The 17,916-nt window shown below is 45.3% G+C and overlaps 1 protein-coding gene across 10 annotated transcripts in view; it reads left to right on the forward strand.

Annotated features, from left to right (window-relative positions):
* ERICH1 (glutamate rich 1) overlaps positions 1 to 17,916 on the forward strand; it is a 99,822-nt gene that overhangs the window by 26,057 nt on the left and 55,849 nt on the right. For all 10 annotated transcript variants that reach the window (XR_011498761.1, XM_070499663.1, XM_070499662.1 and 7 more), the window contains one exon: positions 3,331 to 3,465. Coding sequence is in view for 9 of the 10 variants with exons in the window: in XM_070499663.1 (XP_070355764.1) it covers positions 3,331 to 3,465 (135 nt within the window). In the remaining variant the exon portion in view is untranslated. The remainder of the gene's footprint in view (positions 1 to 3,330; positions 3,466 to 17,916) is intronic.

Consider the following 17,916-nt stretch of genomic DNA (forward strand, 5'->3'; position numbering starts at 1 on the left):
CATGTGGAGAGTTTCCTACTGGATTCATTAAAAAAAGAAAAAAGGAGACAAAGGAATAATGTGTGTGTCTGTTTGTACAGTAGAACAATAACATTGGCCGCCTCCGGAGGGGAGCGGGTCTGGTGGTGGGTGGACCTTTGTGCCCAAGGACCTGGCGCTGGGCACCTACAGCCCCTGGTGGGGAAATAAGGAATCCTCTGAAAGAGGCCGAGTAAAGACGGCACATACCCACAGAACATGAGGGATTCACCGCCCACAGCCCCTGGCTGAGAGAGCGAGAAACAACCTGTTTTAGCAAAGGCAAAAAGGAACCCAGAGAGGAAGCATGGATATCGGAGTCTGCAGTGAGGTCAGAAATCCATGTAGAAAATAAATTTTGGAAGTGTAATTAACTGTTGACTCTGACAAAGAAGTAGTAATTTTTCTATGTTTAGCAAAACTTGGAAGCCACTGTGACCCTGATGAGAGAGACTTGGTGAGGGGGCAGTGTTCAAAAGAGAGTGAGAGTGCAGGAAGTAGAGGTGGGGATGGAAGGGTGCGATGGGGGGACAGAGTGGAGAGGAAACACTGGTAAAGGGAGAGAGAGAGAGGGATGGAGAAGGAGGGAGAGAGGGAAAGAGATGGAGAGAGAAGGAGGGAGAGAAGGAGGGGAGAGGGAGGGAGGAAGGAGGAGGGAGGGAAAGAGGGAGAAGGAGGGGGGAAGGGAGGGAGAGAGAAAGGGAGAAGGAGGGAGGGGAAGGGAGGGAGAGAGGGAGAGGAGAGAGAGGTGGGGGAAGGGAGGGAGAGAGAAAGGGAGAAGGAGAGAGGGGAAGGGAGGGAGAGAGGGAGAGGAGAGAGAAAGGGAGAAGGAGGGAGGGAGAGGGAGGGAGAAGGAAGGAGGGAGAGAGAGGGAAGGGAGGATAGAGGGAAGACTTCCGGAGCAGCGCTCTGGGTGGCGGGAAGGATGGGTGTGGAGTGGCCAGTGTGTGTAGCTGGAGGGAGGGCAGTGTTGGCTGAGGGTTCTGAGTAGAAGCCCGGGCTGAGGGGAGATGGGAGGAGCTATAAAAACTTGCTGGGGGAGTGAGGATGGGGCAGTGGGGAGATTTTCAGGCAGCACTTGGATCCAGTGGGAAGACTGTGTGGGAGGGCGGATGGGAGGACAGGCGAGGCGGTCCTGCGTGCGTTCAAGGGCTGTGGGCAGCGTAGCCCATGCTTCTCCATAGCCGTTTGGCTGCCCCACAGCCCAGGTCGTGGAGAGCTCAGTGATGGCCGCATCGGGTTGTTTCAGGCAGTGTAGCCTGGGAGAAGGCAGGCGTGCTCTGGGCCAGGACCACAGTGAAGGACCAGCGGCTGGGTCTGGCGTCTGGGTCAAAGAGAGGTTGAAGGATGAAGTCGGGCTCCAGGGCTGTTGTCCTCCCGAGAACAGTGGGACTGAGCCAGAGACCAGCTTACTCACCAGCAGGCTCTCGAGTCCTGTCCTCTTACACCTCGCGGCCCCTGTGCTCCAGGGAAGCTTCTGACTGCCGTCAGCTGGAGATGGGGTGTCCCGGGAGCTCTACCCCATCCGGCTGCGGGGACAGGCGCGGGGCTCTCAGCCAGGATGAGATGAGGGGTGCAGTGTCCCCTGCTGCCTGCTGTGCAGGAAAGGCCAGAGGTCTCTCTGTGCTCCCACCTGAGCAGTGAGCATAATGTCTGAATGTGAGACGACAAATGTCCACACAACAGACCATGGCTACCCAGAAGAAATTAGAAAACGCAGAACTGGAGCCGTCACCATAATTTATAGATGAGCAGACTGAGGCCCGGGGCCTTCTGAGGCCTTGCTTGTCTTCCCTGATGGCAGTGCTGGCCTGGGAAGCCAGCGTGTGGCCTCTGAGATGAGACGCACTTCCCTGACATGTTGCATTCTGAGTTCTTTTTCTTAGATGCGTCATTATTTTTCACTGTATGAGTCATCTCATGCTTCATTTCCATGATGCCTCCTGTATTCATCCTAATAATTAAGTGAACAATGACATTTCTAAGTTCTGTTTAACTTTCTTATTAAGAAAAATTTAGCTGATCAAAAGCTTCCAAAAATATTCTGTGAGAAATGGTCAGATGTTGACATTACCCCACGGGGAGTCTGCCTGGAAGCAGTCTGCACTCCACCCTGGATTCCGGCAGCAAATCCCATGGGGATCCATCAGCGGGTGGATCCAGGTGACCACAGAACTGGAGCTCGTGCCTCGTAGCTGCAAGAAACTGAACATATTATGACAGAAGAGTTTGAACACGTGTCCGCATTTTTACATTGACATGTCTTGAAACCACACATTCTGTTACGTGTAATGGTGATTTCATGCAATCCTTGTTATTGTCGTTGTTTTAAAAATTGAATATTCATTTTTCTGTGAAAGGCTAATTGGGATATCCACTTGTGTTTGTCACATACAAGAAAGTTACTTTGCCATCCTTTGAATGAAAATATGAAGATTAAACAGATTGATACTGGTCAGTATTGGAAGGAGCGAGGGAGGAAGCCTCATAGGTCGACTTCCAGACAGCGTGTGAAGGGCCAGCAGCTGGTGTCCAGGGATTAGTGAGGGAGCTGGACAGTTGACTGTGCAGTCAGTCACGTACAAGGATGATCACGGCAGGTGTTCGTGATGGTGAAAATGTAGACTCAACTGCCATCGCAAAAGTTAGGACAGTGGTTAAATTACAATTTGCCCATAACATGGAATATTATGTAGCCATTAAAAGAGTAGGTAGATCTAAATATATCTTAATATGTTATCACATTATATTCACTTTTGAATGATATGATACATGTAATATACAAATGTATAATATACAAATGTGTAATACACAAATGTATAATATGTGTAGCATGATGTCATCATGTGTGTGTGTGGGTGCACATGTGTGTCTGTGCACACACTGTGTATGCAGGTGGTTAGCACATATGGAGAGCATGTTCCAGAAGATTATGTACCAGAATGTTGAGAGATTCATGTTGTGATAATGAGGGGTATGTTATGTGGAGTATTTTTATTTTCTGCTTCCTACTCATGAATTAGTTATGTTTTTAAATTTATTATGAAAACCCAGAAGTTTACATAATGAGTAACTTAATGTGAATTTAAATAATCATAGATGGTTCCTTTTTCCTGGCTGGATGTGTAGCTGACTTGCTCTTCTGGCAAGACGCTTGGCTTATTAAAGTCGGTATTTATAGCGGTGGCTAGGTTTTATTCAGCTGTTGGAGTTATGTCTTCAGTGAATTTGATTGGAGAAAGGATGCTTGGGAAGTAGTGTCTGTCTCAGTGTGTGACGTTTACCAGGCCTGCTGCTCCCCTGTCCTTGCAGATGGCGACGCCAAGACCCAGCCTGGAAGACGGCTCTACACCGTGAGTTTGCCTCCGGAGGGCTACGTTCCCGCTCCGCCAGAGCCACACAGCTGGACAGAGTCCGAGAACTCCGCCAGCAGTGATGGCACGGGAGGTAAAAGTTCTCTAGGGGGGTGGGGTGAGGTGACACCTTTCACGTGAATTGTGTGTTTCTAGTTTTCCAGTCCTGTAAATACGCTTTATCTGATTCCCAGTGAGGGGGCGAGTGTGTTGTACGACCACACAGGGCTGCTATGTGTCGTGCGGTCATTGAAAATAGCTGTAAAGAACTTGTGCTGACAGGAGCTGGTACTTAGGATGGGAGCTTGGAAGCGGAATGTGGTCAGAGCCATATTTGTTAATGCATTGGGAGAAGTCTGGTACTAAATGCATCAAAATGTTCACAGTACTCGTCGTGGTTTAGTAGAACTTTTTTTTTTGATTTTCTAATTTTTTTAAGATTTCTAAGATTGTATATCAATTTTGTAACCATGGAAGTTACTTATTTTGCATCTCTTGTGGAAAAATTGCATTATTACATCTGCTTTTGTTGTTGAATGTCGTATGAATGAAGGAAAATAATGTGGTTCAGTGCTGCGGTAGAGGGGCTGGTGGTGGTGCTCTTTGAATTTCTACCTTGTAAAGTAAAAGGGGAATTTTTTTCCCCCTTTAACTCATCATTTCAAAACTTCCTTAAGAGGGATTTGGAATTTTCAAATAAAAATTTTTCCCAGATGATTTTTAACAAATATAAACTAAGAAACTCTATTTTATAAGCCTTAATTTGAATATTAAGAAAATGTGGTTTTCTAGTATATTCATCTTTCTGATTTCCTAATTAAAGGATCAGAAACATAAAACCACGAATGGGACAGCTCAGGAATAATACATTCGTCTTCAAGCCCTGCTGAAAGTCTTTGGAATACACTTAGTAGATAAATAGGTTATGTAAACAGAAATTTTACCTGTGCTTAGGAGGAAGAATTCCTTTGGCGAACATACTTCCTCACGTGTTAGTATATTTAGTAAACAGTGTGTCGGCCTCGTTCGCCTGCTGTCATATACAGTTAGCTGTCCTGCACGTGCAGCTGTACACAGTTGGCTTGGCTGATGATGCAGTGATGGCAGATCTGTGCAGGGTGTCCCAGCTGAGAAAACTTCTGTCCGTCCTGTGACCAGATACCACTTCCAAGACTGGTTCCACGGGGACCGAGCTGGAGTGATGTCCCCACAGGAGATGGAAGGTGTGTGTACAAGCAGACACAGGTCTCCTGTAAAACGCTGTTCCCTGAGCTCTGCGTGTGGGTCCCAGCGGTGTCTCCCTACGGCTGCTGCTGGCCCTGGAAGTGCACCTCTCTCGCCTCCAGGAAGCCACTGGGGAGCGATCGTCTGGGTCACCCACACAGGCTCTGCTGTCAGCCCGTTCTCACGCGTCAGCATCCGTTGTCCCTTGTCCTGGCACCTGGCCTGGGCCTGGTCAGACCATACTCAGGGGTGATGAGCTGTGTCACCAGGTCTGTTCCAGGGCCAGATGTGTCTGCCATGAAGACGAACGTGCTCAGAAAGCAAGACAAAGGGACCTGAGTGGCGGTTGTGTGCTCACTCTCTGTGCTGCCTTTGTCCCGCTCTGTGGGTCATCTCTGGATGTACAGATTTTGAATTCTTTTAAAATGTGTTAGGAAGAGGTAGAAGGGAGTTGTAGGACAAGGAAGTAGTAATGTTAGACATAAATTCCAAACTTTATTCTAGGACTCCCCGCCAACCTATGTTTGATTCATTTAAATGCCTTGGTGTAGCTTTAGATAAAACGAAATGCAGTCGTCCTCCATCTCCACAGGGGATTGGTTCCAGGACCCCTGCAGATACCGGAATCCTCAGATGCTTGAGTCCTGTAGACAAAATGGTCCAGGATCTGCATATAACCTGTGCACAGCCTCCTGTCTACTTTAAATCATCTCTAGATTACTTATCATACCGAATACAATGCAAATGCATGTAAATAGCTGTAACACTGTATGGTTTAGGGAATGATGACAAGAAAAAAGTCTGTACACATTCAGTACCAACTGTGTGTGCTCCTCCCGCCTTAGACATCAGGCATTTCTCTTCTCGTTAATGTGGCGCTGCATGTTGTTCTCAAGAAGTTGTGGACTTCCAGCCTGTTGCTGGTAGAACAGCCTGCTGTCTGTCCTGCCAACAGGAAGCTGCTCTTGTGGCCACTGTTGAGGGGGAGGCTCACCAACTGTACTTGGCATGGCAACACATTTCTCCGGTGGGAGCACCCTCTTGCTCACTGTCTTGGTGCATCTATGGGAATGCTGTCTGATGTGGGGTTACGTAATCTGTTACAGTAGCATCAGAACTCCTCTGGGGTGGCTGGGATAGTGAGTGATGTTTGTCCTCAGAGTGTGCTGAACCACAGTCAGCTCCTGGATGAATTGCGTCACCAGATTCTGGGATTCAGGTGACACGAGTGGAAATCCTTAACAGACACGGAACTCTTAGTTGGAAAACATGTACCCTTCCTACAGACACGGAGACCTTGTTCCCGAGAGGCTGGTGAGGAACAAGTCGGGCCATTTACTTGTAGAAGAAAATATCCACAGTGTCCCAACATACCTTTTCCCTGGGTTTTTATATGGCACGCACTGCCCAGCAGCTTGTTTATGCTGGTGTGCTGTTGAGCTCCCATCAGTCCCCCTCTGCTGGTGGGGAGGGATGTGTGGAGGGAAACCCCCTAGAGTCTGGTTGGAGGAAAGCACCAGTCATTCAGTCCACTGGGATTTGTAAACGCTTACTTTATGCCATGTCAGATCATAAGAAAGCTGTATACCTAGATTACGTTATTACATCTCTCTATGAAAATATTGTCTTAGAATTTCATTTTGTGTATTCATTTTTAATGTAGGTTAATTAAAGGCATGGAGAATGTTTTTTCTTTCTAGATTGTTTTTGTAAAACTATCATTTTTTTTTTAAGATTTTATTTTTTTACTTTTTCTCCCCAAAGCCCCCCAGTACATAGTTGTATATTCTTCGTTGTGGGTCCTTCTAGCTGTGGCATGTGGGACGCCGCCCCAGCGTGGCTTGATGAGCAGTGCCATGTCCGTGCCCATGATTCAAACCAACAAAACACTGGGCCGCCTACAGCAGAGCACACAAATCCAACCACTGGGCCACGGGGCCGGCCCCTGTAAAACTATCATTTTTAAAAGCCTTGTTCTTCATTCACTGCACGCTCACTAACGTTTGTTTTAAAATCCAGGTGAAACATTCCTTTTAGGGTTCACTGCTGGAAGGATGTTGGTGCTCATGAACTGATATGCTGCTGCTTCCTGAATAAAAGATGTATTACTCATTTATATGCTTTTTGCTTTGGCTGCCAGGAAGCTCAAGTCTCAGCTTTTCATTGTTTCTATCCAATTGCAGTTTTTCCCTTGACCTCCATTTTCTGATGGTTACCTTTCCCCACCCCTCAGTTTCCTAACTCTTTCTTTTTAGATTAAGTCCTTAAAACACTGATGTTTCTAAGTGATGCCATACCCTTTTTGGAAGTGAGCAGAGGAGACAGGGTAGCACCACTAGTTCACTGGGATAAGTGCCTGTTGTGTGTGCTGGGCTGTGGGCAGGCCCTTGCCTCATGGGAGCTCCTTGCAGCTGGGGAGGGTCAAGTGTAGGCAGTCATAGGAGGTTTGGCATGTTGTCTACAAACAGGCAGGAGTGCCCCAGGAGCACCAGGGGGGGTGTGGAGAGAGGTGATGGCGTGTGATCTGCTCTGAGTGAGTCGTCCGCGTGTGAGGAGGGCAGCAGCGCTGCTGAGTGACACTGCCAGATGCAGAAGCGCTAGGACACCGCTGGTTGTGTCTGGGGTGATGAGCTCGCTGTGCTTAGCATTGTGGGGCTGAGCAGACTGCTGGGGACAGGCGAGAGGTGGTGAGTGGTTCGGACCAGTGTGGAAGGACTTTGGAGAACCCCTTCCGACCCAGCCCACTGTGAGTCCAAGGGGTGGACACCTTTCAGGGTCTGGCCTTGGTGACTCTGGGAACCATGAAGGAGAGAGGGAACCATGCAGAGGGACCGCCCAGCCTGACCCACAGGTGGTGAGAGGGAAGGAAGCACGTGGCGAGGATGTTTCCATGTGTGGCTGTTAGAGTTGGTGGCGTCGTGAGTGTGAGGCGAGGGGAGCCTCCACCCATCGGTGATTCTCACTCTTCAGTGGGTGAGATGCCGCACCAGCAGCCGAGCTGGGACGGAGAGGCGACCACAGTTCCTGTGAGCCTCTCCCCTTTGGGTGGTCTTGGTTGTGACTGTGAGGTTCCTCCCTGTGTGGAGGTGAGTGTGCCTTCTACATGGCTGGTCCCTCAGAGCTCGGCTGGGGAGGGTGTTGACCACCGTCCTCTGCATTTTTTTTCCACGGGCTCCCTGATCTGGAACCTGAGCCAGAAGAAATAGCATTTCTAACCATTGGCGTAAAGGCTGTTGAAAGTCTTCTGTGAACTATCTGGAGCCAAACAAATCTAACATATTGTTCCGAGAATAGTCCGATGCGCTCCAGTGGTGAAGAAATTCACATTTCCTATGGGAGCGTCTCTTCTGGATTTAGTTATGGCAGCTTGTCTCCTGGAATCTCACAAGATCTGAACTGCCTCCTCCAGCGTCTACGTAGGCTTAAAAGGCTGCTGCTTCCCCTCAGATTTCACAGACCTCGGTCACACCACAGACATTACATCACTCTGCCAACAGCTGGGTGTGTCAGAAGAATTTAGGTGCTCAGCTCCTGTGCAGAACTGGCTGTTACATGGAATAGTCCACCCGTATGAGCTCCTGCTGACCGCAGGTACACCGTGTGCCACATGGCAGGTGAGCACATCAGAGCTGATGGCATCAGTGATCACTGAGCATACATGAATATATTCCCACAGACCACCTCCTGGGATGCCTCCCCAAGGTTGACAGAATTTGTGTTGTCCACATTTAAACTATCACTGTGAGTCAAGTAAGGGAGATCAATGTTGAAAACCAAATTTAATGCTGCATTTCCACTTTTAAGAATTATGTATTTCGTAAAAACTGTTTTTCTTTTTGTGTGAAGCTATTCTTTGTCATTCCAATAACTGATATGTTTTAAACTGAAATTACAGTTACTCTTTGCATTTCTTTGGTAGATTTCTAGTCTTCTCCAGCAAGTCTTAATTTTAAGCTCTGGGGACCTTCATTGCTTTCTCATACCCTCCAACAGGAATAGTCTGTGTTCACTCAGCCTCATGATGTATTAATTTTATAATGAAATTTGTCTTTCATGCTTGTATGTTTTGTGGCTCAATTACCATTTTTCACATGCTTCCCTTTGCCCCACATTTGTTAAATGCCTTTGAGTAGATGAATCAAGAATTCAGCTTTTCAACAGATAGCAACAATCCTTAATAACCCCTCTGTCTCCTTAGAAACAGAATTGTAACTAAGGTCTTGTGGTTTCCAGTCTAGCTCCGGCCCGTCAGCAGCTGGAGGGGCTGTCTCACATCTGCATTATTGGACACACTGGTGACCTTGAAGCAGGACAGGTCAAAGTGCACTTACTAACTAGTGTAAACACGCCTTTCACGACCAGCACTTTCTGCACTAGGATCTCCCCTTTTCCTTAGTTAAAGTAAACGTTCTTGTCCCCTCCTTGTCCGTGTACCCTCCCGACCTCCCGTGGCCCTCCTTCTCTCGTTAGCCAGCACCTACCCTCTGAGCTACAGTGAAGGAAGTCACACTGCCGGTGCCCGCAGCCCGAGGTGCGCTTCTCGTCCGCAGAGGGGCTCCATCCTGCTGTTCCGCACAGTGGCCTCAGCAGCTCTGGAAAGACCCTCTCATGATGAGAAGAGCACGGTTCCAGCCTGCCGCTGGCGACAGCTTCCATGCTGGGACCTCCACCAGGAAGTCTGCATCCGCAAACTTGGCATGGGAGCAGAACCTCGGTTTCCGTAAACTGAAGACAGGCTGGTCTTTGGGAAAGAGGCCCTTTCTCCTGCACACCCATTTTGGGTGTTTCCTCTTTTTCTTGCCCATGGAAATACTTACTATAGACAAGTCAAGCATCATCGAAGATGCAGAGGAAGTGGTGCATCCTGGTTTTTAGGGCACAAGCCGCAGGCTTTCTAGTCAGCATCTTTACAACTTCTCCCCTGTGCATAACACGTACACTTTAGGAATTACCATATTTTGTATTCTGTGTTATAAACCACTTTTTGTTCTTAATATATTCAAAAGGTTTTCCCTTTTCAGTGCTTATAGATATATTTACATCACTTTTTAAAAATAACTGAAATCTATTTTATGAAAGCAGCTTGTTTATAACTAGCCCCTTCCCCCCCAGTTGGAAGTTGCCCTGGTGCTTCAAGAAGCACTTTGCACGTAAACTCCATTGTACGTAAATACAGTAGTCTGATGACCTCCCGAGTATAGATTCTGGGAAGTGGGAATGTTAAGCATTAGAGCATATATGTTTTTAGGTTTTAAGACATATTAACAAACTGTCTTTCAGAAAGCTGCCCCAATTTACATTCCTGAAGGCAGTCTGAGGAAATTCACTTTCTTCTGTAGCCTGGACATTTTCAGTCTTTTAAATTTTAGCCATCTCTTACGTTTTCATGTGAGAAAATTGTGCATTAAGAAAATTTTTTGTATGCCAAAGAGCTTCACTCACAGATTTGACTCTGGAGAAATTTAAACTTTGTTGATGGCAAAGGGCACTATAAACAAGGTTGAAAAACAAAGGAACGGAATGGGAAGTGGTATCTGCAGCTTTCGTGGTAGGTAAAAGTTAATTTCCTTAAATCCGACAAGCTGTTAGAAATCAGTATGGAAGACCATCGCCCCAGAGAGCAGACAGAACAGAAAGGACAATACCAGAGAACAAGGAAAAACTAATGATAAACACACGAAATCATCCTTTTTTGGCTCCTTATTTTTGTATTTCTTACATGAACTATTGGACCCATGTGAAATATATTTTACTAGAATAAGGTAGAGATCCACCTTTTTAAAAAATAGATTTATCCTTTTAAATCCTATCCCTTTTCTGGAAATATGTTCATTTCTTTAATGATTTTAAAAACACCTTTATAATGACCATGTTCCTGCTCATACTTGGTCTTCCTCTCGACCGTTCTGCTTGCAGCTCCTCTGGGGCAGCCTTTCTTCCTGCGGCCCCGTTGGCATGTGGGGCTGGGCGGTTCTCCACTGTGTGGGACTCTCTTGTGCTGTCTGTGCAGGCCGTGGAGGACATGGCAGTATCATGTCCCGTTAGTGGGACAGCCTGAGAACTCCTGCCCTCATCTGCACACCCTCCCCAGGGCCACTCAGGTCCCAGAGAACCAGACACGTGGTGCGATGAGGGCCCTGTTCCAGTGGCACACCTGTCCTGGTACGGCGCCACACGAAGGGAGGGCTGCCTGCCTGTGGTTCCAAAGTCTGAGCTGTCTGCCAATTCTCATAACTGTTTAATGTTTTAAAAGAATCCCATCACCTGAGTGACCCCCAGCTTTACTGATCTGTAGGTTGATCACTTATTAGCATCTTACGTGACTGTTTACATTTCTCTTTGGCCTTTTCCCGGATTGACCACTGTGTATTTCACGATGGCACCCACTTATTTTATGAACTTTCTGTAGACACCAAAGTTTGACGAGGAGTGAAACTCTGAGGCTCTGGGGTCTGTGTGTTTCTAATATGGTGACAACTGCAGACGCCACGATGAAGTGACTTTGCTGAGACAGCTCATGCTTTCCCTTATGCACGTCACCACTGGGTGGTCCCACATCTCTAAAGTAAGGAACACTCGGACAGAGCCTTGAAGACACACTCTTTCTGCTCTTGAATGGTTGGTGTGGTTGCAATTTCCTCCAGCATCGACCTTCCTCCTGTAGCACCCCATGAAGATGGGCCATGGGGGCTCAGCTCTGCCAGGCTGTGTGCTTGGCACCACAGGGAGAGTGCAAGGCCAGAGCCCACTCCCATGCACTGGCTCCTTCCTCCATCCTTGTCCAGCGAGGGCTCCGGGGCTGCATGCCCTGCAGCACAGCACAGTCTCCAGAGGGTGGTCAGACCACAGCCACCACGCTCGCTGCCACTGAGGCATGGCCCTGGGTAACAGCACTCGCTCCTAGAATTGTTAAAGCTGTGTGCAGGCCATTCCCAATTTCTTTATGCAACTTTGAGAATGTGTTGAGAAACTTGGTCAGACTGTGCAACAGAATGGGGTTTAGGCAGCACCCTCTGCCCCTCTCCCCTGCACCGCATCCTCTGCCTTCCTGGTTCATGAACTGTGTTTACGACAGACTGGATTCAGCACCAGAGTCATTTAGTAATCACATAAACCCACACCTACTTCCATCTCTTTATGGCTCTTCTAGAATTTACCTCTGTGGTAATGGCGCCTGCTTTTTTAGGATATTATAACATTTATATATCGTTCAAGTATTATAGTTTCAGTTATTATGACAGCTATAGTAATTGTTTGCTGAGCATCGACAACCCAGGATTTGTTTTCCAGTCTGTCATTTCAGTTCCCAGGAGGTTGCTCCCGGCACATCCTCACACGTCCCACTGCTTGTTGTTGGACAGTTTTCCTCCTGGCGTTTCTGGGCGCTGCACCTGTGAGAGTTCTGTTTTGGGATGTCTTCCCTTTTTCAGTCTCCCTGTGAAGTACAACTCTCCCCTCTGTGCTCGACAGTCTTGGCCTGGTTCCCTGCCCCTCAGACCTTGGCTTTCCGGGATCGTGGCTTGGCCTCTTTGCCGAGCCTCAGCACACAGGCGGCTGTGCCCTCTCTCCTGTCTCCTGGCTGTTTTTATCACTTCCTGTTCCTCCCTCCTCACCCCCAGCTCTTGGAAGACAGCACTCCGACTTGCCCAGCAGCAGAGCATAAAGGGCTCTGGGTTTGCAGCCCCGTGCTGGCTGGCGTGACCTTTCCTCCCTGGGCTAAGTTTCCATGTCTACCTAATGTGGCAGCAATCCTGGACCAGGAACTCACATTTCCTGTGCCAGTCAGATTGGGTGTACTGCAACACTTGTACACAGGCACATGTTACCAGCTTTTTATCCCTGAGGCATGGGTGCCTGCTGGAATTAAGTTTTCAGTCAATATTTGGTGAACCGGGTTTAGTAATTATTTATAAGAACAGCCTATAAGGCAAGCGTCAGTCTCCCAGTTTGTAATCACAAGTGGTTTTGACTGTATTGACATGGTTTTGGTGTTCAGATCAAGCTGCAAAGTCATTAAAATCAAGTCATTTTTATGGAAAGCTATTATGATTATTATTCCAATAGCAAGCACCAATTGAAATAGTTATTAACTTTGTGGCTTTTGGAAGCATGAGCTAAATGTGCAGTTCTGATATGGATTCATTGGGAGTTAAAATCCATCCTTTCAATTTGTTTTGACAGATCTAGGCCTTAGTTCTAAGGCAGATAGTTTTCAGATCTTTTTGGCACCGTCTGGGTTGATCCATGACTTCTTTGAGCCTTCTGAAGTGATCATTGCAGTGCATAGCTGGGCATTCCAGCTCATTCAACTAATAATGTGCAGTTTTCACCAAATGCAGCCAGAGTCAAGGTAGAACCCTAGGTGAGTGCTCAGCCAAAATCTGCTGACCAGGGGCCGCATTCCATCCATGTCACATTTGCTCAAGGGTGTGACAAAACCAGGTCAGAGTTAGCAGTTTTCATTCTTGTCCTGCTGATTTACTGAAATGAGACTTAAAACATTTAATAATGTGGAAGCCTTTCCTCTCTCACGGTTAAGTGAGGGTGTCTGTGAGGGACACTGGAGGTGGAATCATTCTGAACTGCCATTGTCTTTTGATACACCTGACTCTCGCTTAGATCACCTGCCCCAGCTGCCATGCACCTGTCAACAAGGTGAAATAAAAGGCCAGACATAGAAGAGATTTCATGCATTCTTAGGCCACCTAAAAAGGCCTAGATTGTTTCTGAAAGGCTAGGACCATTTTGTATGCTTCTGTTTCTGTTTCTTTGGCATCTTATTGGAAGGCATACCTGACTCCCCAGATTCCTCCCAGTCTTGGTGCAGTCAGCTAACATAACTTTAGAATGTCTGATTGAGGACTGTCTGGGTACAGGATTCAGAATATTAATTTTGAAATAAGTTACCAGTGGAATCTGTACAACTCTGTAGCCTGCTTTGAAGAAAAAGGAAAAAAAAACCCACATTGGTTCTGATTGCCATTTATTTTCTTAAAATATAGTTACTTAATTTCCAAACCATTGTTGTCACTTATTCATAAGAAACTTGGATTAGAGAAATATTTAGATCTTGGTAAAAACCTTTACTCTACTTTAGCTTTAAGTGACTGCATTACAGTGGTAGAATGGACTATGAATACATTTATTGGATATTGATTCCGTTAGGTGACACTGAGAAAAGAAAGTGGGAAACTATTTAAGACAAGGATGCCCACTCTTGCTGCCTTTATCCAACACACTACCAGAAATTCTAGCCAGAGCAATTAGTCAAGAAAAAGAATAAAAGGCATTTAAATTGGAAAGGAAAAAGTAAAACTGTCACTTTTGTAGATGACATGATATTATATATAGAAAACCCTAAAGACCCCACCAAAAAAACTGTTAGAACTAATAAATTCAGTAAAGTTCCAAGATACAAAATATACACTTGTGCATTGCTTAATGATGAGGTTACGTTCTGAGAAGTGTGTCATTAGGCAATCTTGTCATTGTATGAACATCATAGAGTGCACTTACACAAACCTACATAGTATAGCCTACTACACACCTAAGCTATATGGTACTAATCTTATGGGACCGCCATTATATACGTGGTCCATCATTGACTGAAACATTGTTATGCAGTGCATGACTGTACAAAAGTTAGTTGCATTTCTATACACTGAAGATGAACTATCAAGAGGAGAAATTAAGAAAACAGTCTTATTTATTATTGCATCAAAAAAAGTAAAATAACTAGAAGTAAATTTAACCAAGGAGGTAAAAGATCTGTGTGTGAAAACTATAAGACATTGATAAAAGAAAGTGAAGAAGACACAAATAAATGGAAAGATATCCTGTGCTTATGGATTGGAAGAGTTAATGTTATTAAAATGTCCATACTATCCGAAGCAATCTACAAATTCAATGCAATCTCTATTCAAAATTCCAATGGCATTTTTCACAGAAATAGAACAAACAATCCTAAAATTTGTATGGAACCATAAGACCCCGAATAGCCAAAACAATCTTGAGAAAGAAGAACAAAGCTGGAGGCATCACACTTCCTGGTTTCAAGCTGTATTATGAAGCTGTAGTAATCAAAACAGCATGGTGTTGGCATAAAAACAGACAAATAGAGCAATAGAACAGAACACAACCCAGAAATAAACCCACACGCATATATATGGTCAATTAACTTATGACAAATGAGATAAGAACATACATTGGAGAAAAGACAATCTCTTCAATAAATGGTGTTGGGAAAACTGGACAGCCACATGCAAAAGAATAAACTGGACCGCTATCTTACACTTACACAAAAGTAAACTCAAAATGGATTAAAGACTTGAACATAACACCTGAAACCATAAAATTCCTAGAAGACAATCTAAGTGGTAAACTCCTTGACATTGGTCTTGGTGATGATTTTTTGGATTTGACACTAAAAGGCAATAAAAGCAACAATAAACAAGTGGAGCTAAATTAAAGAAGCTAAAAAGCTTCTGCACAGCAAGGAAACCATCAACAAAATGAAAAGCAGCCTACCCAATGGGAGAAAATATTTGCAAATCACATATTTGCTAAGGGGTTAATAGCCAAAATATATAAAGAACTCAAACAACTCAAAAAAAGCTGATTTAAAAATGGGCAGAGAATAATGAATAGACATTTTTCCAAAGAAGATATACAGATGGCCAACAGGTACATGAAAAGATGCTCAACATCACTAATCATTAGGGGAATGCGGATTAAAACCACAGGGAGATAGAACCTCACACCGTTAGAATGGCTATCATCAAAAAGACAAGAAATAACAAGTACTGGTGAGGATATGGAGAAAAGGGAACCCTTGTGCCCTGTTGGTGGGAATGTAAATTAGTGCAGCCACTATGGAAAATGGTATGGAGGTTCCTCAAAAAATTAAAAGTAGAACTCCCATATGATCCAGCAATCTCACTTCTGGGTATTTATCTGAAGGAAATGAAAACAGGATCTCGAAGAGATACCTGCATCCCATGTGCTGTGCAGAATTATTCACAATAGCTGAGATACGGAAACAACGGAAGGGCCCATCAGTGGAGGAATGGATAAAGATGCAGTATATATATACAGTGGAATACTACTCAGCCATGAGAAAGAGTGAAATCCTGCCATTTATGACAACATAGATGGACTTGGAGGGCATTATGCTGTGAGAAGTCAGAAAGAGAAACACAGATACTACATGATATCACTTATATGTGGAATCTAAAAAAAAATAGTCAAACTCATAGAAACAATATAAAAGTGGTTGTCAGGGGCTGGGAGATGGAGGAAATAGGGAGATGTTGGTAAAAGGGTATGAAGTTTCAGTTATAAGATGAATGAGTTCTGAGGATCTAATGTAAAAAAAAAACCATGCAAATTGCCTAAATCTGAAGAGAGACACAGGTGTAGAAAGAAAGGCTAATGCAGAACCTACACTAATAATGAAAAAAGACCCACACCCAGAAGTATTCCACAAAACGTCAAAGTACCAAGCACCAGAAGAAGATGCTGAATTCCAGAGGAGAGCAGATGTCCTGACAGAAGAATGAGAATTCTGCTAGAGGCCTTAGAGCCTGCAGCCTTCTCTGTGGCCCCATTTAAAAACTGAACCAAGTGAGCTTTAAGCTAGTTTTCAACTCAAAAAGTCAAGAGTCCAAGTCCAGAAAGAACATTTGTACCACACTCACAGTGTCAGAGCCTTCCACATACATACTCTCACTTGATGCTGTGCTCATCCTGCCCGTCTGTGCACATAACTTTTAATAATTTGATTAAATAAAAAGTCATTAGGCATAAAGGCACATCACGTGGAGGCTAACAGTAGGCGACGGCAGTGAAACGGAAGGAAGAGTGTGCTGAGATCAGGAGATCTGGGGTTTTGTTTCCGTCTCGTTTATATAACCTGCCAGGCTCCTGACCCATTTAGCTCACATTTTTCTAATCTGTGTAATGAGGAGTTTGAACCAGATGGTCTCCCAAATTCTCTTCTTGTTTTAAGATTCAGTGAATTTAGACTTCCTTGAACTAATTGTCCTGTAGAGTAATAATGGGTAAAGAAGATTAATTAAAATAGTTTTAATTCTGAAGCAGCATCTTTGATCCCTTCGTTGGTCAGACAGCCAATCAATGATGTGGAGACTGAAGGCGCCCGGTGAGCAGACCAAGGAAGGTGTGTGCTCAGCATTGATTAATCATGTAATATTGATAAACGAGCAAGTCGCTCAGCCAGTAGTGCGTTCCCAGGGAGACTAGCATAAGTGAGAAAGAGTAAGAGGCAGAAGAGCATGAATGAGAGAGAGCAGAAAGAAGAATGAAGAACCAAGGCAGAAAGAGTGACAGGAGATGCAGTAGTGGAGAGAGGCCAGAGACCTGGAGCCCCTCTTGCGTTTCACAGATGTTTGTGACAGCCCAACTGTAAGTTATCCCATTAAGTCGGTCTCTTTCCATTGCACCTGTTGCCTAGCATGTCACAGGCTCGTGGAGATACTCCTTGAATGGTGGATAGCTCCCCTGTGCAAAACACTAGTCTACAGGCTTTCTGATGTGCTTCGGGGAGTGGATGACGCAAACACACCGTGTTCTCCGAGTGTGTTCTCTGCCTGTGAAGCTGTGGTCATTTTCCTTGACCACCAGTGGTCAGCTTACTTTAGAGAGTCACATTGTGAAGCAGCAGGCCTTAGGTCATCATTCTTCCATGCCTGCCCATTGTCTCATATTTACGTGGATACAAATTTGGTTCCTAGTTGCACACAGTTTCACATAGAATTTGTACAAATTCTTCTCAAGGGCTGTCTATACCTTCCTATAAATTATCTGTGAAATAAGGAATGAAAAGTATTTTCAGACATGGGACAATTTTGTATGGTTACTGTAATCAACTGTGGGCACAGTATAAAAATGGTAATATGGAATTAAGGATTTTCATAAGCCTCTACTGTACCCTAAAATAATGGATTAGCATAAGAATCTATGAATTCAAAATGTACATTCCACTGCATTCTCATGTTCAGTCCAATTCTTGATCTCAAGGTAATCTCAGCCTCACAAGAAACTGTATAAAACCAGTCACTGAGGTAGCAGCTGGCCAAGAATGAGCCAAGGCGGTGGGTCTCCTCTCCTTCCAGTTGGCTGACAGTGTGAAGGTGACCTGGTGCTTCGCTTCCACCAGGTGGCTCTCATCTTCAACTTGGCATCTTGAAGGGCTGCCCAATGCCACCAGGTCCTCACTCATCCTGGACTCTGATTGTTCTGTGTTGGTTGTAGAAGCCATTGGCTGTGGGTACCGCTTAGATAACTCATGGATAGCCCAAGG

Source organism: Equus asinus, chromosome 27, assembly GCF_041296235.1.
Source record: "Equus asinus isolate D_3611 breed Donkey chromosome 27, EquAss-T2T_v2, whole genome shotgun sequence".
NCBI classification, from domain to species: Eukaryota; Metazoa; Chordata; class Mammalia; order Perissodactyla; family Equidae; genus Equus; species Equus asinus.